Below are 27,745 nucleotides of genomic sequence, written 5' to 3' on the forward strand. Positions count from 1 at the left end.
TCCTGGAGTAGAGTAATACACTTTATTTAATTAAAATAGATTAAAAAACAGACTGTGTAAAAGAATTAGGATTCTCAATAATTTACTATTATTTACATTAGCAAATGTTGGTCATTAGTAGACACCATGAGGAGATCAGCACACAGAACGCAGACCCGCCTTCCCCCCCGCCCCAAGGGGCAAAGGGGGACTCGGCGCTTTCCTGTTGATCCCCCCCCTTGCAGGTGAATATGGCAATGACATCACTGAGAGCTTGGTAAACAGCAGGAGAGGTGAACCTGGGGTGCTTACAGGCACGGCTACCCCACGCTGAGGGGCGTTAGAGATGCTGGCAGGCCAGGCAGGAACTCTGTTCTCTGGAGGGGAATCAGTACTTCTCAGTCCTCGCTCACGGGGACCTGATGGGCAGTGATTTCCCCATCTCTGTAGCCAACACTCACCATTCCCAAAAGAACCTTCTATAAGGAGCCCCGTTGGCTGACACCAGACCCACAGTTTCCACAAAGAAGATGAAAAAGGAAAATGAAAGCCACACCTCCTGGTTCCCAGGGAAATCCTGGATTATTTAACACTCCCTGCCCATGTCGTCCAGACTGTGGTGACTCCTCACCACCTCACAGGCCATGTTGTGCCCCTGTCACGTGAGGGAATGGTGGGGAGAGAGCGGTGGCCAGGCAGCCATGGGGAGCACCGCACCAGGGCACAGGCTCCTCCCCAGGAAGCAGTCACAGCGAAATGAGGGAACTGCCAGGCCCTGTGTGTCCGCCCTGGTGTCCACATGTCCTGCAGGCACTTGTGGCTCTCCCACACACGGATGGGGAGCGAGTCCCAGGCAGGTGGAGACAGGCTGGTGGTGCTGAGCGGAGAAGCAGCAGGCTACGCGGGGCTCCGGAGACCTGGCTCCTGCTTGTGGGAGACCTTGGGGATGGCCCTCTGGAAAACCCTGCTGCTCCATGGGCCCAGGCCTCCCAGGCACTGTCACCGTAGAGACACCCCCTGACCCAGGCCTGGGGCAGCAATGGGGCCCCTGCAGCCGGGACAGAACCACCAGTCAAGGGTGGGGGGAGGTGGGCCTCACCAGAGACTCAGTCCAGAATGTCCGTCTCGAAGGGGACCAGGTGGTAATAGGACAGGTTGGTGACATAAGCTGCTGGGTCATCGCCATCTTCCAGCTCTGAGGTAAATTCACCACCATTCTCAAACCTAAAAAGGAAAGTTCAGAGGTGAGGGCTGGGGCTGGTTCATTGGCCCCCACCCCCACGCCCACTGAAGTGGAGAAAGAAAGGGCGGAAGGTCATTGGCAGGAGGAGGCTTAGGGGTCAGTACCAAACACCAGGGAAGGGCTTTCCCTAAGGCTCCTCATGAGGCATGGGCTCATCGGACCATGGGGCACGGCCTTCTCAATGCAGGTTAGGAATAGCGACAAGGACCATGGTGACAAATTAATGAGGCGAAATGGACCCTTCTCTAAAGTCCCTGACAGCTCTGGTGGTTACTGGCTTAGACACTGCTATCTGCATTCATGAACCAGTGTTTACTAAGACATTCATTCACTCACTCATTCACAGAGTGATTCTTTTTCTCTGTCCAGGGTTTGCTCTGTGTCAGGCTCTGGGGACATGGCAGGAAGCAAGGCAGGGAGCCAGTCTGTGAGAACGGGAGCCCACCCCGTGCGGGGCCCCACAGACAAACAGCACAGATGAGTGGGAAAAGCCACTGCGGTCAGAAGCTCACAACCTAACCACATCCGAGTGACATGGTGCTGCTGTCTCAGAGGTGCGAGATCAGCGGCCCAGAGAGGATCTGGGTGGGGGCCTGGGGGAGGTCGAGGAGGGAGGGCTCCTTCTAGAGGGGCGGTGTATGCAGTGTGGGGTTTACATGCGGGGAGGGCAGGCAGGAAGAGCCGGGGAAGAATATGTACTCCGCACATAAGGTGACTAATGCCTTCCGGTTAAGGATTCCCCCATGAGTTGAAACCATTTCCACTCCCTGTCTAACCCAGACACCGCCTCCTAAGCTGGGGGGCGGGGAGGGAGGGGGGAACAACCTCCAGATTTTTCAAACAGAGAAACAGCTCCCTGAAGGACATTCTCCGCAGGAAGGACCACAGAGCTGCTGCTTGTGCTTTTTCCATTTTCCTCAACAAAGAGGGGGCAGGGCAGAGGTGGGCGGAGGCGCGCTCCCTCCCTGCTCTCCCAGGGCTCTCCCAGGAGCAAGCGGCCTGCGAAGGAACCCACAGGGTACAGTGTGTCCCCGCGCTGATTCCTGGCACTGGAAGGCGTCACTAGCGAGTACCGTTGGAGGAGCTCTACTCTGCCTGGAAGGGTTGGGCGGGACCGGGAAGAACACGAACTGAGCCCAGGACACGGGAGCCGCACAGGGGGCAGTGGAAAGGCCCAGCCCCTGCCCGCAGAGCGCCCCTCCCAGCATCCTCCTAATTCAGAATGGGGCTTATTTCCTCTCAGTCCAAGCTTTAAGTTAAAAGTGGAGGAGGATGGGCGCCTGGGTGGCTCAGTGGGTTAAAGCCTCTGCCTTCGGCTCAGGTCACGATCTCAGGGTTCTGGGATCCAGCCCCACATCGGGCTCTCTGCTCAGCGGGGAGCCTGCTTCCTCCTCTCTCTCTCTCTGCCTCTCTGCCTACTTGTGATCTCTGTCAAATAAATAACTAAATAAAATCTTTAAAAAAAAAAAAAGTGGAGGAGGAGGCTTTGAATCCGTGAGGAAAGGCATCCGCCACCCCAGTGAGGGGTGTTGTGTGGAGATGTGCGGGGCCTCCCCGCATCCGCTGCAGGGACAGGGCAGGGCTCAGGGCCAGCTCCTCCTCCCCGCACTGCCTGCCTGGGTAGCTTGTGGCTGCTGAGAAAGAGATCGAGGCTCCGACACAAGTGTGCGCAGCCTCCGGGCCGGCAAGTCTCATGGAGGTAAGACCAGCTCTCCGACTTTTTTCCAGGATGTGGTGTCTTCCCGGAAACCAACAGCGGAATGAATTAAAAGACGACACTTGGATGCAGGGAAAGGCTCAGCTTGGGGAGGAACAGGGCCGGTTTCCTACACCTCCGGCCCTCATCACCTGACCCTAAAAACCCAGGGAGGGAGGGGAAGCCGGGACGCTGGGGAAAATGAGTCACCAGCCCAAGTCCAGCGGCTTCGTCAACCCCAGCGACCCTCAGCAGGCCTGGCAAATATCTCTGCTCCTAACCTGTGAGGACAGAATGGGGGCCTTGCCTCAGCCCTGGCTGGATTTCTAGGAGCCCCGTAACCACTCCAGCCAACCAGGATGACCACCAGAGGTCCCGCTGGCCTGCTGACTCACACCCCCGTTCCCTGAGCACAGGGCGGTCCGTGCCTGGGTTCTGGAACATTCCTTCCCCAGAAGCATGAAGACTGCCCTCTTGGCATCATGGCACAAGTTCTAATGGCAGGCTTGACAGCACTGAATTCAGTGTGGGGGCCAAACGGTCACCCTCAGGTACCACGGAGGATGGCTGTGGCAGGGAGGCAAAGCCTTGTTCTCCAACGACATCAATCTGTGACCTCCTGTCCCCATCGTCAACCCCTATCACCTGCCTGACAGCCCTGTGGAGTGTTAAAACAGATTGCTCCTGAGAGACAGCCAGCGGCCGACTGTCAGCTCAGCGCACTGCCCTACATCAGACACCCAGAGAAAATCCTGGCAAGCCCGTCTCAGGAATTCCCTCTAAATGCTCCCCTGAGCCACTCGGAAGTAGACATTTCTTTGTTAAGCCTTTCTGGGATCACCGAGGCTTTTCTTGCTCGGTTTCCTGCCAGCCAGGCATCCTGGAGCCCAGGGGCCCCATGCTAAGGGCGTGTCATCCCTGTCCATTCAGAGCTGTGGGGTCACGTTACCACCCTTGCTTTCTCTCTGTGAGCTTCCCTCCTTGGCAAAACTATTCATGGTTCAACTTACTTGTCCAATCTTGCCGAGTGCGGGCTGGCCTCTTAGGACTCCCGACGAAAGAAAAGGTCTCCCGGGAGAAACTGTGCTGCCAGAGCTGGGACCCTACTACTGATGAAGGAGGGTCTCCACCTGCCCCTCGTCCACCAAGACAGCCCCTCTGCAGAAGCTCCTCCCATGATGCTCCAGGGCCTCTCCTTCCGGTCACTCACTTCATAGAGAGCAATCTCGTGCCCCCTCGGTGCCAGCACTGTGTGATCATGGAGGACCCCCGCTCATGAACGAATGAGCTATAGACACGCACAGTGGGTATGAAGCCACGTGGTGTCACAGCAAGGCATGCAAAGGGACAAGGACCTGTCAGGGAAAGGCCACCCCCAGCAGACTTACCAGCATAACCTCTTACACAAGCATTTCATGACATCTCCATGGTGAGGTAACCTTGTGCCATTGACCCAGAAGACATGTTTGAAACTGAGGAAGTGGGAGCTGCCGGTTCCATGGGCCTGACATGGCTCCCCCTGTGCTCGGTCACAGAGCAAGGCTCCAGCAGAAGGCTCCGGCCGGCCGCCTGCAGCAGGAGCTCAGGGACACCCAGGGCTCGTGCTCTGCTCTGCTGTCGGCTGGCACAGAGTCTGTCCTAGTGCGTGTTTACTGGCAGCTCAGTGGGTGAGGCCGGATATGAGACTCCAAGGCCCCCGATCCCAGGAGGTGCTGCTCATGGGCCCCCAGGGAGACTCTGAGCACCCAGTGTGGCCTGCGGGGGCTCCGGGGCCAGGGGGTTCCCATTTACCATCTAAGATCTTTACAATGACCCCGGGAGAGCCTCAGGGGCCCCACTCGGAGGAGAAGAGAAGCCAGGAGAGGTTAAATAACTTCCTGAGGCTCACATAACCAGCAGGAGCCGTGGGGTTGGCCTGGACAGTCAACAGAAGCCAAGCTGTGATGTCCCCTAAAGCTGCCTCCTGAAGACTCCCAAGGACATGACCCGGAAGTGCACCAGGGATGAAGGAGGCTGTGCCTCGCAGGGACGCCAGGTGTCGCGCTTTCCCAGTGTGTTTATCACGGTGAAACGTTCTGTTATTAGAGAAGGAGGGACAGGGAAGGCTGTGGTGTCTTTGGCTGTCCTGCCTTCACTAGTCGGACACATCCTCCTTCCCCTCAGAGCAGGCCCAGTGGCGTCAGGTTTCAGCCTGTGAGCTCTACGGAAGCCACCTCAGAGTCTGGAGAATCTCCAGCCCTGTGATGTAACACCATGCAGGGGACACTTCTCCCCATCCCTGGAGACCAGGCCCTTGGAGCAGGGAGGCTTATGGCCGCCATAGTTCCTCAGGGCCCAGCACAGACCAGACTCTGAAGTCCGGCCACTTCTCTTTGATGCCCCCTTTCAGCCAGCCCCTTGGTCAAAGGAACTTTGTTCCTGCAAGGTTTATGAAGCAAGCTCTTACTGTCCTCTAGAAAAGTCAAACACTTCAAAAAAGTGTCCAGATGCAGGCAGGATGGCTCAGTATCTCTGGCCACATCTGCTTCCTCTAGAGCTCTGTATGGGCCGTGAACTCCGGCCTCTGGCACCAGCTGACAGGCTGACAGGTCAGGGATCCCCTCTATAAAACTATATTCAAATCAGTCTACTTACAAGTGCTCTGTCGGGTCCACACCCAGGTGCTGGTCTTTTCCGTTGGGTATACTGTGGTCAATAACAATGGTTTCCGTATTTGCTAAGCAAAATCCATTGGACCTCATGATTTCTGAAAAATGAAAGCAATGAAGTAAATATGCAGGATGGGCCAGATTTAGAAATTTTGGGCTTATACCAATCTCTCTACTTCCCCCTCCATCTACTGCCCTAAATTCTCCCCCACACTCCAAGAGAATCCTCTACACTCCAGAGGCCCATTCTGGAGTCCTACCAACAGATTCAGGAGCTAATGCCAACCTCCACAGAAACCACATCTGAGAACCCTGTATAAGCCAAGAGGCTCCAGGAAGATGCTCTGAATTTTACCAGCACCGTCCCCAAAAGCCCTCCCCATTAGTTTAAAGCTGGCATAGAGAGAGTACTGAGCTCATGTCTATCGGCTTGGGTTTGGGTCTGGGTCCATTACACATTGCCGCCATGAGGCTTTGCACAGGTACCCGATCTTCCCTGTGCCTGAGATGTGGATGACACTCTCCACTGCCCTGGGTCGCTGTGAGGGTCAGCTGAGATCAGTATGCATTTTACACCAAATGGGCAACTTCACCTTTTTACTTTATATAATTCTGTAAACAAATTGATCTTTTTTTTTTAACCTGTATGCACAAATTTTGGTAGTTAAAAAGTCAAACTAAGTAGTCTACATTGGCCTTAGGCAGTGAGCTTCTGAGGATGGAAGTCTAGTGTTTACCCCACACCAGGATAGGAGAGGACAGGCATGCCTGGATGTGTGGCAGGGGACACAGCCCTGGACTGGGAGTCCGGACACCAAAGGTCCACGGTCTTGGGACTCAGTATCCTCAACTGGGGAATTTCAGCATAGTAGCGGATGGTCTCCAAGGATCCCTTCAATTCTAAACTCTCGTGAGTTACCAGATTCCATCACGCCATCTTGTCCATTTAAGTATAAGGAGTCAATGTGTCTTGACTGACTTCTCCTATCTGGTGTAGCTTTTATTTACATTTCCCCAGGGAATGTGTTTCTGTAAAATGCTCCAAGAATTGATCTGGTGGCCATTACTAGTTCTCCTCAGTGCTGGGAGTTCTCCAGCCCTCTGGGAAGCTGCCCCTAACCTTAGCTCTTAGTCAGGGAAGGGCCATGTTCACCGCCCTTGTCTGTCCTCTCAAATCAGGTCCTCTCCTTACCTCATCTTAAAAAAAACTGACTCAATTTCTGGGGCATTCTCAAATCCAAAGGATTATCATCTTCCCATTCAGAGGCTCACACACAGAAACACACAACTTGAAATAGCTCTACTCTCCTACTGGCCCAGCACAGGTAACAAAAACATCCCTCACCTGTCCACAGTCTCCCTAGGCACCTGTCACTACTGTTTGGGAGATTGTTTTCTTTTAATTTTTTCCTTCATCTCATCATAATTTAGACTTTTTTTTATTCCCATGCATGGATTTTCTTTTCTCATAAGTATAATTGTAACTTTCTATATATTTTTACTCTTTCCAGATACCTGGTTCTCAGTTCTTTGACTTTCTTTCCATGTGAAGAGAATTAGGAAAACTACACAAAAACAAAGAAAAAGAGAAGGTTTCCTCCTTAGCCCCACAGGAATAAAACGATGCTTCATCAGTCAGATTTGCCAAGTAATTGTACCATCTCCACTTGACTTTCTGCAGAAGTGAGGGCTCATGGTTCTTTGGTCTTTTGAAACACCAGTCCCATCAGTAACACTCTGGGTGACATCAGCGCATTGCTCTTCCCTGCCCACCCCACCCCTCCAGGTTGAATCGCACCCGCCCTCCCTGCGCAAAGACAAGCTTGCAGAGCCTGAAGTCATGAGAAGGAACACCAAGACCTGATGAAAAGTCAGTGCTTGGAACCTCCGGGATCAATGACATTTCTACGGGCGGGAAGATGTTTACCCAAGTCTGAGTGAACAGACTCTGAAGATGACTGCATTGTAACAAGAAAGATTAAGATGCCCTTGCCTCTCCAATCAAAACATACAGCAGCACAGAACCCCTCTCTTTATTGCTTTTTACTAACTCTGACTCAAATATGTCTGTCTCAGAAGCACACCCAACCTCAGCCAGTTCACAGCCTCCAGCCCATTCCACCACCCCTTTGCTAAGGGAGTTTGGAGGGGAAAATACTACAAGGGAAAACAAATGTCTGTGCAACAAAACATATCTGATGGTAATGAAGAGTTACCTCACAGAGGAACTTTCAAACTTCCTCATCTCTCTTAAACGTGAAATTTGGATCTCTAAGAAATGGAGTCCTTACCAGCCCCCCAAAATAGATTTCTAACAAATCACTCCCTAACTCCCCCTGCAAAGAAACCTCTGTACACAATCATGTGGTTTAATGGTGTGTGCAAGGCAAGCTATGAACTCCAGTTCTGCTACTCATGCGTGGGGAGCAGGTTACTGCTTGCTCACTTCCTTCATCTATAAAATGGGCATACCCATCCCCAAAGCACAGGAGTACATAAAATGAGATGGTATTTGTAAAGAATCTAACAAATATTGCACGCCGGGCAAATGGTAGTGATGACTGTCATTACTGCTAATGTCTTCATAGCTGTTGTGTCATGCAATTAAACCGAACCAGAGAAAAGGTTATGATTACAGAACAGCGCTCACATCTGAATCCTGTCTCCAAATGCACATAGAATGTGAATGTCTTAGAAGTCAGCTTAGTCCCTATAGCAAAAAATCACTGGCCAGTGTCATTACTTTAATCCCATACATGACTGATTCCATGAAACAGTTCCTTTTCAAGCTACTTCTCTGCATTCATTTTTTTTTTCACATGAAGAGTTCTGCTTTGCCATTTCTTAACTTCTATCTTTTGAGCTAATTTTAAATTATAGAAAAGTTACAGAGACAGCATGGCGTTCTCACGTAGCCCTCACCAGTTTCTCCTGATGTTAACGTTTCCCATAGCTATGGTGCAATGATCAGAGCTGGTGGACTTAACCAGACACCTCCCTTACTGGAGTGGACAGGCTTTTCCACCAATGTCCCTTTCTTCTGTTATAGACCCAGCCCTGGATCCTTTGTTGGGGATCCTTGCATTGCTGTTTCCTTGTTTTGTGCAGCCTCTGAAGGTTCTTCTGTCTCTCCTCATCTCCTATGAAAGTAACACTTTGGGAGGGGCTGGTGAGTTATTTTATCAATGGTCCCTCAATTTGTCTGGTGCTTTTGAGCTCTGACTGACGTGGAGTGTTCCCAGCAGGAATCCTGTAGAGTGACCCCATGCTGCCCTCTCCCCCCCGCATCCTGTTAGGGGGTGTGATGTCAACATCAGCATCACTTGCATAAGAAGTTTCTGCCAGGTTCACTCTTTCTCTTTGCAGTCAATATATATCTTGGGGCAATGCACTGATACTTTGCAGAATCTGTTTCTCTCCAACTTTTTCCCATTCATCTTACCAGTGGACCTTTCCTGCGACAATTACAGTTGGCCTTGAACAGCACAGGTTTGAACTGCCTAGGTCCACTCTGTGTGTGTGTGTGTGTGTGTGTGTGTTTTATGTACACTACACTACAGTACCGTACACTACACTACAGTACACTACAGTACCATAAATGTATTTTCTCTTTAGGTTTTCTTAATAACATCTTTTCTCTAGCTTACTTGTGTAAGAATATTTAATACTTATACAAAGTATATATTAATCAACTGTTAATATTATCAGCAAGGCTTGCGGTCAACAGTTTTGGGGGAATCAAAGTTATACATGGATTTTCAACGTGCAAGGGGTCAGAGCCCCTAACCCCTCTGCTGTTCAGGGGTCAACTGTATGACTGTGGTGTGTGTTGGGTCATGATTTTTCTATTTTTTTAGCTGTCGCCATGCTCTCCTCTGCCCCATCCTTCCTTCAGTTCAGTAATTCCTACGTTCTTCTTTTAATGAAGCCATTAGCTCAGTTCCGAAAGCATTCACAGTGTAGCTTCCCTCCATCCAAATCCTCTCTCCCATTATATTTTCAGTGTAGTCCAGCAATCAAACAAAATCCAAAGCATGGCCTTTTTATTAATTCGCCAACTGGATGAACCTCGTACGGTGAAAATTAAGGTTGAGATGGTACAGCTGCCTGGTTAATGAAATACGAAATTAGAATTCATTTCCAACCCACCCCCCGCCCCCAAACCTGAATAATTATATTTTTGTGGCTTACATAGATTGGTCCAAGTAGGCAAATCACAGTGGCGCTTTAGGCTTCCTGCTAAGCACGGACCCAGCCACCATGTAGAAAACTCTATTTGAGTTTTTCTGATTCCATAAACATTTAGATTCACATGGGAGGAAGAATGTTTAAGGATGTACTCGCCCAAAGCATCCCACAGGAGGTCACAGGGTCCCCCACCGCCTTGCAGCGGCCCCAGGATGTGGCTAGCGCCTGGCGCCATCTAGCGGAGCCCTGGCGCTCAGCAGTCTCTGCGGCTGCGCACTCAGAGCCCCTGCGCACGCCTGGAGATAACGAAAAGCCCCCGGGAAGCCTAGGTCAGCGCCTGTCGCCCATGCTGCCATCTCCCTACGTGCCACATCAACAGTAGCAGCAGGCGTTAAGAAATCGGAGAGGAAAGGAGGAGGAAGGGTGGGGTGAGCTGCAGCAGGCAGGGGCATTTTCAGGAGTGAGTGGAATTTAGCAGGACAGGATGGACGGGCGGGGTTTGTGGGAACAGAGGGAAGATGGGAGCCCACAGGACAGCAAAGCCCCACCAAGGGGAGGCCGAGGGTCTGGAGCAAAGGGTTCTATGGTGACAGCATCAAAAAGCTAGTGTGAACCAGACTCTGGCCTGCTGGAATGACTAGGGCACTTGGCCTTTATCATGAGTGTGAGGTTGTGAGAAAATGAATGAGCCCAGGAAGTCAGAGGTCCAGAATGACCAATCTCAGTATTCAGGGTCTGTCCTGGGGCACGGGGGAGGCTGAGAGAGACAGAGAGAGAGAGAAAGAGACCTGTGGATATTCCCGGGCTGGGGGGGAGGTCATGTTGCCCAGAGTGTGAAGCTTCAAGTCGGGGGGAACTCGAGTCCACAAACACCCACATAGGAGAACAAGCTTGAAGAACATGGCTTGCCCATGTGTAGACTAGCTCTTCGAAGGGATACCAGTGCTACTGTAAACAAAGGTTTCATTGAAAAGTATTTTTTAATTTACCATAGTTCATTGCCTTAGTATATTTCTTTCCTCACTCAGTGAGTAATGAAAGTATATCTCACACTCTGGGGGCACACCCCGTTATTGTCTGCATATCTATACACTGATGGTGAGAAGCCCTCCCTCAGACAGAGTGAGGGCCGCCTAGTCCTGGAGCAGAGATGGGGAGGTTGGAATGCTTCCAGGGGAGAAGCCTCGGACTTGGTGCCCAATTGATCAAAGTGGATAAGGAGATTCATGAAGGCCCCAGGAGACGGAATCTTAGCTCTGAAAGGGTGGGAGAGGCCTCTCCCAGCCGCCGACCCTGGGAGGGATGCCTCTGACAGGCTGCCCTGGCCTCTGCAGGGAGCCACGAGGCTCTCAGAACAGACTTGAAATAGATATTTACAGACTCCATTGCTGGACGGAGTTCCCGTTGCTACAAAGTGTTCTGTGCTGAACTCAAATCCCTGTGGTTATTTGTACCCGCAGCAATGTCCCTGGGACCGAAAACCTGTCCCCAGTCCTCACAGAAGACCCAGAGAGTGTAGCTAAAGCCTCACATGGGAAGCTACAATTATCCCTGATAAATTTCACCTCATTATTTCCAGCCCTTTAGGATAAACATGGGGCATGTCATGTGTTTAGCCCTGTCACAAGTAAAAATAGGATGGTAGACAGGGCGCTGGGAGTGTTTCCAGGTGGCTGCACTCCAGAATTAATCAGAAGCAATCAAGTGTCCCGCTCCTGCTACCAGCACAGGGCCTGAAGACTTCTGCTGCTCTTTGCTCTCCTATTGGCTCAAAACAGAAATAAAGCAAAATGGTGACACCCGTGCTGGGACTCTTCTGCTCAGGATGAAAGAACAGAGACTTGTCTGTGCTCTAGTGGCAGCACATAAAACCCACCATGAGTGACAAGCGTCCCGAATCCCTCACTGTGCCCTCCAAGACTGAGGTCCATAGACACCCAACCGGGATAAATGACTGCCATTTCTCCTATGAAGAAGGTTCTGGATACTAAGTGCCAGCTAAGGAGGGATACCCAAACACCCTGCTCTTCTTCCTAACAACACACAGGAAGCCATGTTGGATGGACATCAAAAGCAAGCAGACCCCAGCAAGCCCAGGCCTGCCAGCCATCCCGCATACACAATCACATCCTAATGTGCTTTCCCTTTGGGTCCCCTGAACTTGCCCACCCTCTCCACCCATTCCCCCACACATGGTTAAGGATCTCATCCCTGCTATAGCGCATAGCTCAGTAAGGACACTTTTCCTACTAAAGACACCCACCACCACCATCCCGATTGGTCCTCTGTCTCCCTATCACCGTGAACCCCCAGTGCCTTCTTAGGAGACAGCTCTGGGCTCAGATGCACTTTCATCTCCTGACTGTTCTTCACCAACTTCCGGGGTATCCCTCCCGCCCATGCTTCTTCTGCTCTCCTCCCTCCTCCATTTGGAAATAGAATGCTAAATGCAGAATCCCTCCTTCCCTTCTTCCTACAGACCAGCACCTTCTGCAGGATCTCCCCTTGAGCCAAACTCTATCTCCTCTTGTAGCTGCCTTTCCGCCCTTTCCGCCCTTTCCAACCGCCACACTCCCACACGACCCCAGTCACATGTCCATTGCCTGGGGGAGCTCCATGTCCAGGACTCTGGGACAGAGCTCTTTTCCCCACAAAATGCCCCTCAGCAGCCTTCACCAAAACAGTACTGCAAAAATGAAAGTCTAGTGTTCTAACAACATTTGCAACCCAGATGCAGAAAGCTACCAAACAGGGCTAAGTTCCAGCTCCTCCCCCACCTTTCCATCCACGCCCCCCCAGGTGAGCCGGCCAGCAGCTCCTCCCAGCCAACGTTCGCTTTTACTGCCGCAGACATTGGCCTCTTCGGGGCTAGAAGGTATGGTCCAGTGTCAACGTTAGTGACATCTAAATTGTGCGCTCCCCTTTCTGTCACTGCTATATTGTGTGAACAATCTTACATCAGCTGGCTAGACTCCTGATTGACATCATTCACTTCCCAGTGCCCCATTAATGTGTTCATCATGACCCTGTTTCGTAAGAAAGTTCCCACTGATATACTGAGTTACTCCTTTTGGAAACTGGAGAAGTGTAAACTGCAGGTCGATGGGTGGAAAACACCGTTCCATGAAAATCAGGTAACAGCCTCCACCCACTTTATTCCTCTTTTGGATCATCTTTCTGGATCCCAAGGGTAGAAGGTGTACCCGGTGAACTGGAAAGTCTTCCAGAGAACCATGGCCATCCACGGCAGGACCCGGCCTCCCCATGCCTTCCCTGCAGCTCTTACCTGATATTTTCACTGGACTCTGAAAGCTGGGTTGAATTTTATGTACGTTGTCGTTTTTTAACACCTGGTCCAGAGGAGATCTTTCAAAGAAGGTGAGCACAACTTCTGACCTGGAATACTGGGGATAAGTGCGTTAATGACTAAACTAGAGTCCTCCCTAGAGGTGGCCTCGTGTGAGGCTGATGCCCCTGCACCTTCCAGATGCTTGGCGGGGCGGGCCACACTGATGAGGCTGTAGTCAAGGCCCACCTTTCACTTAAAAATGGCCCCATGTGGCAAAAATGCAAGGCTCCAGGGACAGAGGGAATGGGGTGGATGGAAGCGATGGGGAGATTTTCTGAGCGCTTGGTACGTACCGGATTTCGCACATGTATCCCTCCCCCTTATGATAAACAGTAAGTGTGTTGACTTTCCCCATTCGCAGAGAAGGAAATGGACCCCGTGGGAGTCAAGTGGGTCCCAAGTGCACGAAGCTTGCCCATTTCATTTAAAGGCCATCTGCCAATGTGGATGCTAACACTCTCCTTGGCTCCCATACACCCTCTTCCAAAACACCCTCTGCAAGACCGGTGGGCTTCTGAGTGGAGGCAAGAAAGCAAAGACCATGGGAGTGGAGGGACCATGTCTCTTCCTACTCAGTGCCTCCTTGGCCCTTGACTCTCACTTCTTACCAAGGAGAAAACAACGGAGCTGCACGAGCCCACAAAAGTCTTCCTTTCCCCTGGTTTTGTCCGCCCCTCCCCATGGCCTGAACCGTCCAGGGAGGGAGCAACCAGCTACATGGGTGAGGGCATCGTTGTCTGGAAGCGGGCAGGATGTGTCCCGACCCCCACCCGCCCCCACCAGCCCTGCCGATCGTACTCACTTTGCACGGCATGCTAAGGATGGCCTTCAGCAACTTCTCCACCTCGTTAAGCCTGGTCTCTATATCGCGGGCGTCCTTGATGGCAACCAGGCCTAGAATTGAGACAGACATTCAGACAGAATTAAGACAGAAATGCCTAAAGTCAAAAAACCAAAACCTAAACCAAACCAAACAAAAAAACCCAAAACCCAAAAAAACCAAAACCAAAAACAAAACAGACTGGAAATGTGCTCCTAGATTAAATACAGAACAACAGACAACCCCATGACAAGGAAGCCACTGCCCAGTGTCCCTCTCCACCAAAGACGTCTGGGAATACTTACACAGCCTTACTCTGAAAGCAGTGCTCTCAACCTCATTTTAAGTTTCAATGACCCAATGAATGATTTCCACGTGTGCTGGGGGAGATGATGCCCTTCCCCGAAAGGTGAAGTCTGGCAGGTGGGGGATAGTGGAATGAGTGGGAAACGTAGGTATAAGCCAGGGATCAAATGGGACAGTCAGGGCCAGCCTCATGACAAGACCAAAGCTTGGCTGGGGACCACTCAGCCCCAGGCAGGTGTGGCCTGGGGCCACACCCACTCAGCCACAGGGGGTGTGGCCCAGAACCTGCCTCACCCACGCAGTGGAAGGGCTGGCTCCCCTGGCCTCCGCTGACCTCACCACAGAGCCTGTGGAAATGGAGTCCATATTCAGACAAGTCATTTACATGCTGGAAGGGGAAAAGTCAGATCTTTTCCCAGAAAAAAAAAAGTGGGTATGGTTCACAGCACTTTTTCAGAATCTGAACATCTACCCTCGTTACACGTAACAGGATCCTGAGTGACTTTTGGGAAGTAAAGACTTTAGTCTGTCAACTGTGACGGCAGGCAGCCTGGAGACCTGGGTGTGCTTCCGGCTCCCCACGAGCAGGAAGTAGCCTGAGTCTCCTCGTTTCAGTTTCTACACACCGGACTCCTGGGGACACAGGAATGACATCCCCAAGGACACAGGCCTCTTTGCCATACTTCGTGTGGCCCGGCAGGACGGTCCCTGGGAGCCAAGGCCAGACCAGGTGCTGGGATCATCCCAGAACTGTTACCAGTTGCTGCGTCTACGGTTTTCAGTTCTGGTTTGGTTTGGTTTTGCAGGAGAAAGGCTTGGTCTTCAGGCAATTCGTCAACGGGAACTACAAGTCATCAAGTTAATTTCCTAAACTAAATGATTAAACATACAGTCCACGGAACCAGGGACGGCCCCGAACATAGGGCAAGGACATGTCTGAACGCCTACGCTGTCGCAGGGGGAGTCCTTCAAGCAGCCTGAGTCACGGCCAACTTCTAAGCAAGGTTCCCTCAACGTCCTAAAGCACAGGCCACCGCGGGTGTCAGAGGGGCTGTCTGGGCCTGCCCACCCCCTCAGCCCTGCAGGCCCAGGGGCCAGTCAGCAGCTGCTCAGGTGGCTGGAGCCCAAGGGGGCTGGCTGGGCTGTGGCTCGCTGGCTGAGCCACCTGCGGCCTCTGTCCACAGGGCCCAGGCACACACCCCAGCAGTCACCAGAGAACGGGACTGGGCCTTCTCTACCTTCTCCCCTTTTCCTCAGGTTACCAGGCCCCACCACGCCCCCTGCACGTTCTGGGAAGCAGAAAGAAAAAAGAAAATAGTACCAGAATCTCAGGATGCTTCTTCCTCAGCCCTGAATTCCTTGCTTGGCAACACACACACACACACACACACACACACGTTGTTTTGCTCTTTGCACCAAAATGCTTTCATCTTCTGCTTGCTACCGGGAGTCTGCCCAGGGAAAAAGGCCCAATGCAAAATCCTCTGGAAAATTGTTTTTAAGAGAGGACAATTAAATTAATCATCCCCACCAAATGCTTCTTCATTCTAGGATGAACAAAACTATTATTATTAAAGTTCAACTTTCGTTACCTCTAGAATACGAGTTTTAAATCACTCACGTTTATGACACAGTAGTTTTATTATTTTATATTCTGTACGTGCATTTGTACGAAGGTTAGCCTCTCAGATGGTCAATGCACGCAATGTACGTATACCCAAATCACAGGATACACATCACGACTTAACAATCTTAAGGTAGTATAAAGGTTTATAATTCGTGCATTTTTGCCTCAATGACACATTTTGGGTTACATCTTTGATTTAATTAATGTTCAGCCCACGGTTGAGTTCATAGCTGCAAAGTTATATATATAGTAGGATAAATACATTCTGCTCTATAGTGATCTTCTTTTTTTAGAATGGCCTGATTTAGCAAATAAAACAAAGAACACCTAGTTAAATATGAATTTCAGATAAACAGTGAATAATGCAGTAGTATGGACAGATTACACTAAAAAAAATTATTTGCTGTTTATCTGAAATTCAAACTCAACTTGGTGTTCTGTATTTTATCCAGCAGCCCTATCTTCCTGGTAGGGTATTGTTTTCCAGAATGAAGTAGAAAAAAGCAAGAAGTACCTTCCCCAATCGACCCCAGCCTACCTTACCAGCTCTGTGCCTTGCAACTCCCCATACTCTCCTGCCAATCTCAAAGGTCCACACTACCCAAACACAATCCCCCTGAACTCCCCCCACCCCCAGGCTCACAGGTAGGAATGTCCCACCCATCCTTTAAGGTGTGGGCGCACACCATCTATTCTGAGAAGCCTTCCCCACATCTGAAGACGGAACCCGAGCTGCCTCTGGGCTCCCAGAGAACTTTCCTGACCTCTGCAGTATTCACCACTCAGCACTGTGACTGCTCCTGGACCTATGGGTCTCCCCAAGATCCCGGTGCGCAAAGCTGAGGGGAGCAGGTGCCTCTTCCTCTCACTGTTATCATCACAGGGCCTGACACACGAAGGGGACTCGATGCTTACTGGCTGTTGGTCGACTGAAGTTACAGAAGAGAGCACAGAAGTCAAGCGTCAATGATCTTCTGTGGGTGTGCTCCATCTTGCCCCATAGGATCATCACCCTAATTCATGCTTCTTAGCACCACACTCAGTCAGCACCACACCAGAACCTGCTGCCAGCTAGCTTGAGGTCGCAGGCCTGACAGTCGAGTGGCATCACATATGAGTCATGAGCCTGCCGGCCTGATTTTATCTGTGGACGTGTGCAGAGCCAGACTGCTTCCTCTGACCTGTCTTTATGATCCTCAACAGCAGCCAGATAGTTCTCCTTGGAAATGTAAACATGCCTCCAAACAAAAGGAGGCTCTGGAAACTTAACCGGGCAAAGGAAGATGCTGGAATCCCTCGCTCCAAGAACATTAATGACGGGTGGCTGCCCCTTAGCTGGGGGCACACTTTGTCATTTGCTTCTCCATCCTGGCTTTCCGGGTGACCCCAGCAGAGGTCTCAGCTTATCAAAGGCAGAGGGATTCAGGAAACGATGGATCCAGCTGAACACCATGAAACCTGCTTAACAGCAGCTACCACCACCAACCAAAGCTCAGAGCATAGCAAGTCCCCCAACACCCCAAATACAGGCATGGCATGAAGGAGTCACCACTCTCCAAGCCCCTCCCTGCAGCCCAGACTTTCCCTTCCCTCCGGGGCCCTGGACATCACCCTTCTCAGTTGTTTTAAAAGTGCTTCCCATCAAATGATGGCTACCTTAAATATGTTAGGAAAATATTTCTAAGAAAGACAAGCCCAAAACGGCCACAGTGCAAATATGAACTAAATCATCATTTTAGAATTTCATACACACAGGGGTTCCTTTCTTCAGACTTTCCGGTTTCATGATGGGTGGGAAATTTAGACACCTACTGTGAGACTCGAAATTATTATAAATTCTCAAAATGTGACAGGGCTAAAAGGTGAAGTTGTGGAACACTGCATTACTTTCACGGGCAGGTGGCAAGAATAGAGCCCACAAAGGACTGCTACCCCAAACAGATTATATGCACTGGAGTTTCCTTCTAGCCTATATGCTGTATTTTTCCTTTTGACCCAACAGCTTTGGTTTTTAATGGCTGATAAAGCTTCTCCGAATAGAAACTGTTTACAGCAAATAGCAATTTTAAAACTTATTTTTAAAAATAGGCTTAAACACAGTAATCTAAATACTTCTGGATTTTATGTTCCAAATATTGTGGATGGAACAAGAATTTTGTGGGGATCTTGTCTGACTCCGTTTTCCTATCTGTGATGGTAATAACAAAAACTGTAGGCGGGCAAATGGTTGAGATTTTGCACAGTTGGACAGAAAAACTTGGTAAGCATCTACCGGTTACAAGACTGTCACCCTAGAAGTAGCCAGCAGGGGGTGCTAGCACTCTGTGGAACCAACCAGGTTTCGCCTGGTAAGAACCGAAGGCAGGAGGATCCACCAGCACTTTAATTGTTAGAAGTAGACTCGCAGACTTCACAGACCCTGGAAATCTTTTTAATTTCCGATAAAGCACAGTCACTCATATAATCTCCATTTGTAAAATTTCACTGTACCCAGTTTGTAATGTGTAAATTTGATGAGCCTCAAAACAAGTAAAGATTTGAATCTGAAAGACTGATAATGTGATTATATATAAATTACAGTCTGTTAACTTAAATGTATTTGGAGGCCAAAAACCAGCCTAGAGCAGCCAGTTTGTCCTTTCTTTCTAAACTAGTTTAGCACTGAAAACTGAGAACCCAAAATGTGATTCTGTCATTTTTCAGAATTAGCTTTTTTTTTTTTTTTTTTAAGATTATTTATCTATCCTCTGGGCTCTTTTCTCAGCAGGGAACCTGCTTCTCCCTCTGTCTCTGCCTCTCCCCCTACTTGTGATCTCTCCCTTACTCTCTGATAAATAGATGAAATCTTAAAAAATTATAAGATTATTTATTTATTTATTTGTCAGAGAGAGAGAGAGAGAGGGAGAGCACAAGAAGCGGGGGCAGCAGGCAGAAGGAGAGGGAGAAACAGGCTCCCTGCTGAAAAAGGACCCCAATGTAGGGCTCCCTCCCAGGACCCCGGGATCATGACCTGAGCCAAAGGCAGACGCTTAACCGACTGAGCCACCCAGGAGCCCCTAGGATTAGCTTCTTTATGCAAACATAAACACCTGACTTATTCTTGGAATCCAAAATGAACATTCTGGAGTCAGCAAAAAAGACTTATCAGGGAGAGCAAACATAAACAAAGCAGTTTCCTAACCTCAGAAACCCTGAGTCCAAAGTCCCACATTTTCAGTTAGTGGAGGCTTTGGGATGAACACCCCTGGTAACTGCGGGGCTTCCTCCGTGGCTAGACTCTGGGGCTTTCTCCCATCATTCCAGAAATAAAGACAAGGTGCCTCTTAGATCAACTGCTAAGGAAGAACGTCCTTTTCAAAGCACATTAAGAAGTGCCCATTACCCCAAGAACACGGCAGAGCCCTAGGGAAATTTTCTGTAAAGCACACTTTCAAATTGAGTCAGATAATAAATTAGGTTTAAAGATTTCCTTCTCCATTTAATAAAATGTGTCCATCAACACACCGTACAGCAAGGCAGACGGCTCGGGTCATCTCGCATGCGAGAGAGAGAGGTATTCCTCAAAGGTGGTGTGTAATAACCATTTTAGAAGCAAAATAGTTGAAATCTTCCAGGGAAGTTTTCAATGCTGATTTCCTAGGTACCTGTTTTCTAAATAGGCAGCCGACATTTGAGAAGCGGAGAGTTAGAAATGACCTGTTTGACAGCATAAGGGAGCTGGTTCTGTGCACACTTAAGCACCCGAGAAGGGGCCCTCACTCCCGAGGAGCCCGTGCTTACTCTACTCTATGTAGAGTTCTGTGCATGGGGTGTCGTGCAGCATTTCTGGAAGGACAGAAACCCTGTTTCCCCCTCCCTCCTGGTGCGGTTCACCCTCCCACCCTCCTTCCATGAGGCTACCCACTTTGGTGATGCTCACACCGAGCTTTAAGAGGTGAGAGCCGCTGGGCACGCATTTCTCTTCTGCATCTTTGCAAGAACGAAAAGCAGGGCAGAGAAAGCATCAGAGGACACCAAAGAGGCCGAGAAGAAACAGCACCTCCCTGAGGATCCAAGAAGAGGCTGAGAGGAGATTCTCCCTTCTCTGCTTCTTCCTGCTCCTGGGAGGTGCCCTCTTGAATGATGTGTTTTTATAAGTAGGAGAGAACGACTGCTGGACTCCACGGTACTGACCTTGACTATGCCCTTCCCCAGTCCCTCGCTCCCTGGCCCTCTTCATTATCCTCTCCCAATAAAAGCACAATTCTTTTACTGAACTTCCCACTTACTGCATTTTAGAAGCCACTCCCTCAGGGAGTCTGTCTTTGGATCAAAGGTATTTAGGACACCCCATCCTTTGCTGGGTTCCCCAAACAGGAAGCACTCATTCAGCCACTCCTCCTAAACTATCCGTGCCAGGCACCCTATCACATTGGTTGGGGGGGGGGGGGTACCGTAGCTGGAAAGACAGACGGGCTCCGGGCTCCCCAGAGCTTTCCTGCTAGTCAGGACAATGGGCATGTGGCAAACATCAGCCACAAAAAGCAGGGTGTCCCCTGGGGGGGACAGGAGTACTCCCAAGCTGGGACACCCTCACCAGGGTCGGAGGCCTGCAGGGTGAGCCGACACAGGGGGCCCGGGGAGGGAGGAGAGGAACGCTGAGTGGGGTCAAGAAGTGCAGAGGCCCTAAGGAGGCCAGAGGGGGTGAGGACTAAAACAAGCAGGGCCCGACAAAGGGCATTAAGGGTAAACCCCACAGTGGGCACTGGGGAGCCATGGCTTCCCATGTAGGCTCTGCTCACAAGAACCCTACCCACTTGGCGGCTGCATTTCTTAGAGTGATACACACACCCGCCCTAGGTTCCCACAGTCATCTCTGCCTGGTGAAATCGCCCCTTGGAGCACAGTCCCCAAGCCTGACCCCCTCCAAGCGCCAAATTCTAGTTTCTGGATCGGCAAAGCGACAGACCTGGTCTGCAGGGCTCTCACTGAGGTACGTAAGGGCGGTGACCCCCTTTGTGGGCTCTCTCTTTAGCCTGGGCTGGGGCTTGCACCATCCGTGCCTCCTAGGAGCCGCGGCCCGGGGAAGCGGATGCCGTCAGGAGCGGCAGGGGGGGCCCTGACCCACCCCTGCTCATCTGGACCACCCCGGGGAAGATGCTGCGTGTCCAGAAGCAGACGGCGGAAGCTCCAGGGACCTGTGCTCCTGAGTCCACACCCGGCAGGTCTCGGGTCTCAGGCGTCCTGCCGGTTCTGGGTACTCCGTGGCTGTCGGGCCCTCCGGCAGCCCTGCCTGGGATACCATCATGCCATTTCATCAATCAGGCATCCAGGGCTTGGGTAACTAAGCGACTGCCTAAAGTCATGGCGGAGGAGCAGGGGACAGAGCCGGCCTCTGATTCCTCACCTGTGGGCTTCCAAAGCCCCCACCTTCCACTGCACAGCCTGAGTCTCTCCCACAGAGACCCTGCGATACCCCCAAGGGAGTCATTATGACCCCGACCCCTCCCACCTGGATCCTGTGTCCCCAGGGGGTCCCCACTCTTTTGGGGCCAGGGTGGGGAATTTTCTCCCTCAGGAAGCATGATGGGCTCCTGCTGGGATTCAGATGCTCTAGGTAGAAGTTTTCACCACATGGGATTCCTTCCCACCTCCCTCTACTCTCTGTCCAATTACTGCTCATCAGAGTTTTCCTGCTGATTCCAAGTTACATATCAGCGAAGGGTGATTAAGATGTTTTGGTCTCAAAACAAATAAGAAAGCTTGCCAGTATAAATTAGCCACGGACCAAAGTGGCTCCGTTCACGGTCATGACTCAATTTAGGGGGTGGGGTGAGGAGGGCAGACTGGAGGTGTCTGTTTGGAGAATTACATCATCCTGCATGTGGGTCTGTGCTGGGGCATGACACACCCGTGCCCCCATCACTGACAGAAGCCCAGTCTGGCCAGCAGAGAATGGTGCACAGGCCCTCGCCCCACCCCTCAAGGAGAGGGTGCACACCAAGCAGCCCCAGGGAGCTTCTCAGGCCTGTTCCCGGATATGGGGACCATTGTTTAGTGATCACAACCGAAAGCATCCAGCAGATGCCTAGGGTCATCCAAGAAAGTAAAAATGAAAACAAATACCAAGAAAAAGCGATTTGAGAGTATCAGCAACACCAGCCACCATTCTGGACGCATTCCCTCCCCAGGAAGGCAGAGGGGGGCCACGGTGGGTCTGCTAGAGAGGGCAAATGCATGTGGGGCTCATTCTCACTACCGGCCTGCCTGAATCCCACCTTACTCCAGGCTGAGCTTCACTGCAAAGGGACAAACTCATCCAATCCCCATTATTTCACTTCCACGGGCATTCCAGTCTCCCCTTTCCTTGACTCTTCACCACGCAGGAACATCTTTCAGCTTCTGGAAAAGTGTTTGTAGAGACAGACCACAGAGACACATGAGGCCCAGACTTTAGAAGGGAAGGGGACCGGTGTCCCCTCAGGAAGCAGGCCAAGTTTCTCCTCGGGAATTCGGCGGAAAGTAACTGTGACCTAGAAGCCAGCCACCTAACCCCATGTGTAAGTTTCTGGCTGGCTCCTTCTCTAGCTGAGAGGTGAGGTCAGGTCACCTGGGGCCCCCGACACCGTCCGAGATCTGATGGGATGAGATCATAGGACCAAGAACCAATTCAGCCACTTGCAGAGAAACGAGAGGGCCCTAGAGTGCGGGAAAGGAAATTGCAACGAAGCTCGGGTGCACATTTGAAGAAGAGAGAGAAAACAGAAGGCAGAGAGAGGAGAGCAGGCTACATGGGGGCGGACACACTGGTGCTGGACTGGGACGGCGTGCTGCCCTGGGGCCTGGGAAAAGCTCACATACCACCGATCTAGAAGAGCTTCAAAAAATACATCTGTGAATCAAAAAGAATACCCCCAAACCCCCGTGAGAAGTGAAAGCTGCCCCTGTCCGAAGGGGCAGGATGCCCTAAAGTGAAGTGACACAAGGGCTGTGGGGTGGGGAGCAGTGTTGAGGCAAAGGGCAGAGCCACACTCAGCCAGCACCAGGCTACAAGGGCCCTGTGAGGCCAGGCAGAGCTGGGTTTGCTGCCTCTGGTCTGCTGCCCGGGCCCCATGTGGCATCTGATCTCTTTCCTGCCACCTCCACTAGGCAAGTAAGCTTGGTGGCTCTACAGTTTCTCCTCTGCATCAGCCGGTATTGGAACAGAGCTTCTCCCCTGTAGTCCATGTGAGAATGAGTGGGCAGGCTCAGGGCCTGGGAGCATGGTCTGGACTGTGGGAGCTCGGCAAATATATCTGCACCCAGCCTTTTCTGGTTCTCTCCTGGGTGCCCTAACTCCAGTCCTCAGAATCTCAAATCTAAGACCAGACTATCTATGCTTATGCAGGTAAACCAGTCCTATGCTGGCCTCAGGGCCTTTGCACTTGCTCCTGCCTCTGCCTGGAATGCTTGCTTCCCCAAGTATTGACCAAGAGGCTTGACCCCTCCCTTCCTTCAGGCCTAGACTCAAAGGTCACTTCCTTTGAGACTATCTGGAGAACTTTATCTGAGAGTTAACTCCTCCCTCTAGAAGTCACAGCCGCTTTCCTTACCTACTTGCTTCCTTCTGAATATTTATCACTATCTACCAGATTATTTATTTATCTTTGTTTATTGTTGGATTTCTCCCAACTACAATATGACAATCAAGAGGGCAAGGATTCTTTTTCTGGGTCTTCTTTTGATCACTGCTGTGTCTCCACCCCCTAGAATGATGCCTGGCACACAGCAGGCATTCAGCAAATACTCACTGCATGAATGAATATGAAACCAAAATGTTGGATTTCATGGTCATCAAGAATCAAAGGTCACCTAACTACTTGGGAAATAGAATCTCTTGCTGGAGTGGTGACCAGGATGGCTCAGACTTCACCAGGCCTGAAATCGGTGTTATTAAAAAAAAAAAAAATCAAAATGGGCAAAGAGCACCAAACAGCCAACCAGAGATTCTGCATGTTTATGTTTTAACGTGTAAACCTTCTCAGTTGTAAGAGATGGAACAGGTAGGAGACCCTGACGACGTCAGGAAACCCGGAACCACATAAGTATCACACAGAGGGAATTCAGGTTCAAGACTCAGCCCCACTGGTGAGGGGTTTAGAAAAACCAAAAGGAACCCCTTGTCACCCAGAGATAATATCCAGAGGAAACAGCTGTCTCCATCTCCTTGGGCCGGGGCACCAGAAAGGATGGGTGGGTACCTCAGACCCAGAGGAAGAAGAGGGTGAGGTGGGAAGCCAAGATTCTAAGAACAAAAGGACAGAGGACAGATGCAGGACAGTTCCTGAGGTCAGCCCTGCCCAAGAGAAGGCCAGGAAGGTAAGTGAGTGAGCGAGGTCCCTCCACGTGTGCAGGGCCTGCAGTATCTTTACACAACATGTGCCAGAGTGAAACATTCAAGGCCATGGACAGTCCCCGAGCCTAACACCACAATGTGTGTGCCAAAGGGAAAGAAAAGCCCATTCTCTCCACACAAACACTCTCCCCCATAGCACGACTTGAGGGGCGAAGGAAAAGGGCTCAGCATCCCTTTAGCTGCATGCAGACTCAAAAATGCAAGTGGGGGGCAAGGCTTTCACGCCCCATGATGGGGTTCAGTCAGACATTCCCAAGAAGAGCTACCTGCCTGCTCCCAGCATGAGCTCTGAAACCCAGATCTGCTCGCAAGGCTCGCTAATAGAAGTCGAGAGCACAAATCTAATCTGGCCCAGAAGCATTTCAATAAATTTCAGTGAGGGAATCTGGTGGGGAATGATACTGAGGAAACCTGACATTTCCCATAGAACACACACATCCGGTTGCCTTCTGTACTTACAGTTTGTATATCCAGACAATGTTTTTATGCAAATAACAAATCTGCATGGAAATCAGGTAGAATCTTCTCTTAATACATTACTATTATGTACTTGATTCAGTGAACAATTTCCCTGGACTTAAAAGACTCTAAGAAAAGAAAGGGGCTTCCCCTGGGATTGCACAACGGAAACTCAAAGGGGTGCCCCAGAGCAGTAGCAGCGTGCCTCATGCAGAGAATCAAGGACCACCAGGACAAAGAATTAAGGTCACCCCATCTCTTCCCCTCCAGGGGGTGCTGGCCCAGCCCTCAGAGGGGTCTCCCCTGAACAAAGGGGCCAGCAGTTCCAGTAGAAAGCCTTTCCACCCAATCACTGGTCCCCATCCTAAGCACCTGCCCCACCCCCCCCCCCCCCAGCAGCAGGGCTAACACCCAAAACTAATTTCTCCCTCCTTCAGACACTTAAGCAGCTCTCCTATCCTTCTAGATCTTCCTTTCCCCCTGGTAATCCCCCTCTTCCTAAACCTGTCTCACTCTCACTTCAGACACACACTCTGTGTCTACATCTCAGGAACCCAGAACTGACCCAGCACTGTTAGCACAAGGACAGATGGGTCAGAGCCAGGGTGCGTGCAAAGCAGGTCCAGTGGCTCACACCCACCTCCCTTCTGCTCCTGGCAAGTCCTTTTCACTACCAGATCCCAGGGCTTCCCCACTGGCTACAACTCTTGCCAGGAGCAGCTGATGCTGTGGGTAACAATAATAACCAGCATGTATGGAGGGCTTACTATTATGAGACACTACACTATGCATTTTAATCCTGAACCCCCCCCCCCCACAAAAAGTAGGACTGGTTCTGTGTTACAGGGGAGGAGCCCAGTTCCAGCCTGACTGCCTGCCTGGGGTCCCAGCTGAGCTGTCCCACCGGCCCAGAGCGAGACCTGGCAAGGACAGGGGAGGGCATGTGCACTGGCCGGCTCTCAGGGGCTCTAATTTGTTAACGGCTCGCCTTGTTCCACCAAAGATGTAAGTCACTGAAGAAACCATCGTTCCTTCATGCAAGCTTTCCTGATTTGAACATGCTTTTGTTTAAAAAAAAAAACAATATACACACCCAAATAGCAAATCCAAGGAAAACTGTTGCCATGCTTGAAATAACGCTCAGCCATCTCCAGAATGGCAATAAATGTCAGACTCTGGGGAGCAAAGAGAAGCGTGAAAGGCAGGCCATCTCACTCAGGGCCTTCGAACTTGCTGGCTTTGGGAGCCCTTCCAAACGATGTGTCATGAGAACTGAGTTAATTATCCATATAATTCACACATTGGGGCGGGGGCTCCGCAGGGGAAAATAGAGGTTATCTTAAGACCTCAGGCAGTCCAACAGCTAAGGAGGCTTGTTGGGGTCCCTCAGCTTCAGGAAGTGCCCCCTACAGGTGCCACCAGGTCTGCTTGGAAGATTGTGGAAAGGAAGGCCTCTCCGTGAAGTGTGACTAGTCTCAGAGCTGCAGGTGGTCACAAGCGGTGAGGGGGTGGGGGCGGGGGTAAGGACTATTCAGTGCTCCACAGTCTTCCCAGGCCGCTTCTCCCCGGGCCTTCTGAACCCGCCCACCCCCGCCCCTCCTTCTCGGCTCAACTGCAGCCTCTCTCATGCGCTTCCTTCCCTCTTCCAGCCGCCTCTCCTCCTGGCCTCCAAACTGCAGCCGGTGGGATGGGCGTCAGCCAGGGCGTAGGAAAGGGGAAGCCACACGAGTTTTCTGAGAACTCGAATCCCCAGGAGCCAGGGCAGTCACAAGGCCGGGGAGGAGGCAGGCCGCAGTTAATAAACCCGAATGCGGTCCCACCCCTGGGGTGGGGACCTGGGCTCTCCCCTAAAGTCGGCCGCAGGGAGGCCCCTCCGGACGAGTGACAGAAGGCTGCGTGGCACCTCGTACTCGGGCTCCTCTGTCACGGGAGAAGATCAGAGGCACAGCCCTTTCCAGGGGAACACTCCGAGGGGGGGATGGCTGCCAGACACGACGCGACCCCAATCGGACACTGTTGTTAACTCTTCCCAAACATTTCCCCAGCCCCCGGGGGGGGGGGGCTTTCTGGGCGGGGTGGGGGTCACAGCCGGCCCACCCGAGGGTGAGGAGGGAGGGAGGCCGCCACTCCGGAGTCGGGCTGGAGCTCACCCCGACCCTGGCCCACACTGGCCGCTGTACTGGCACTGGTCACTGACTCGTCCTTGGGGAAAGTCGGGACGCCCGTCTTGCTGATTTCCGCCCGGAGGGCCTCAGGGCTCTATAAGCTGGCTTTCGTCCTCCTACCACTGCTGCCCTGCGCGCCCTTCATTTGGGGGCGCAGGATCTAAGCGTCCCCCGTCCCGTGCCAGGGACAGAGGAGAGAGCCGCAATCTCGGCTTCAGTAACTTCCCCGCCTACCTTCACTGCACTGTGAAACGACCTCGCAACCACATCTCCCCCTAAGACTCCATCCGATGCGCCCTCCACACCCCACCCCGGTGCCCGCAGCCCCCGAACCTTGCCGCAGGGGCGCGCGCGCTAGCTCGGGCCGGTCCTCGGGGAAGGCGTCGCGGAGGCGCTGCCACAGGCGGCCGAGGTCCGCGAAGCTGCGGTGCAGGTAGAGCACGCTGCGGTCCGACCACTCCGTGCGGATCTCGAAGAACTCCTCCTCGTCGCCGCGCCGGCTGACGATGAGCCTGCGGATGCCGTTCACCCAGCAGCCGCGCACGAACATGTTCACGAGCGAGGTGCCCTCAAACACCGCCGAGGCCATGCCGCGGGTCGCGCATGCCCCCGCCTCCGGGGGCGCCCTCGGCCCCCGCCCGCCCGCCCGCCAGCGGGGCCGGGGTCTGCCTGAGATCTGCCCGGAGCCGGGATCCGCCCGGGAACTCTCCCGGGCCGGGGTGTGTCCAAGGTCTCCGGGGCCGGAATCGGTCCGCCGCCGTGTGCCTGCGGTCTGCCCGGGACCGGGGTCTCTCCGGGGTCAGGGTCCGTCCGAGGTCTTTCGGGACCCGGGAGCCGGCTGGGGGTCTGCGGCGTCTGCCCGGAGCCGAGATCCAGCCGGAGTCCGCTGGG

At 51.9% G+C, this 27,745-nt stretch overlaps 1 protein-coding gene across 1 annotated transcript; it reads right to left on the reverse strand.

Moving 5' to 3' along the window:
- PXDC1 (PX domain containing 1) lies at positions 1-27,745 on the reverse strand. Its single transcript, XM_032861481.1, has 5 exons — positions 27,188-27,745; positions 13,906-13,997; positions 13,041-13,158; positions 5,553-5,664; positions 1-1,203 (listed from the first exon to the last, which is right to left on the reverse strand). The coding sequence occupies exons 1-5, from the start codon at positions 27,441-27,443 to the stop codon at positions 1,086-1,088; spliced, it is 696 nt and encodes a 231-aa protein (XP_032717372.1). The 5' UTR covers positions 27,444-27,745; the 3' UTR covers positions 1-1,085.

The sequence above is a fragment of the Lontra canadensis genome, unplaced genomic scaffold, assembly GCF_010015895.1.
Source record: "Lontra canadensis isolate GAN:19392208 unplaced genomic scaffold, GSC_riverotter_1.0 scaffold21, whole genome shotgun sequence".
Classification (NCBI taxonomy): Eukaryota; Metazoa; Chordata; class Mammalia; order Carnivora; family Mustelidae; genus Lontra; species Lontra canadensis.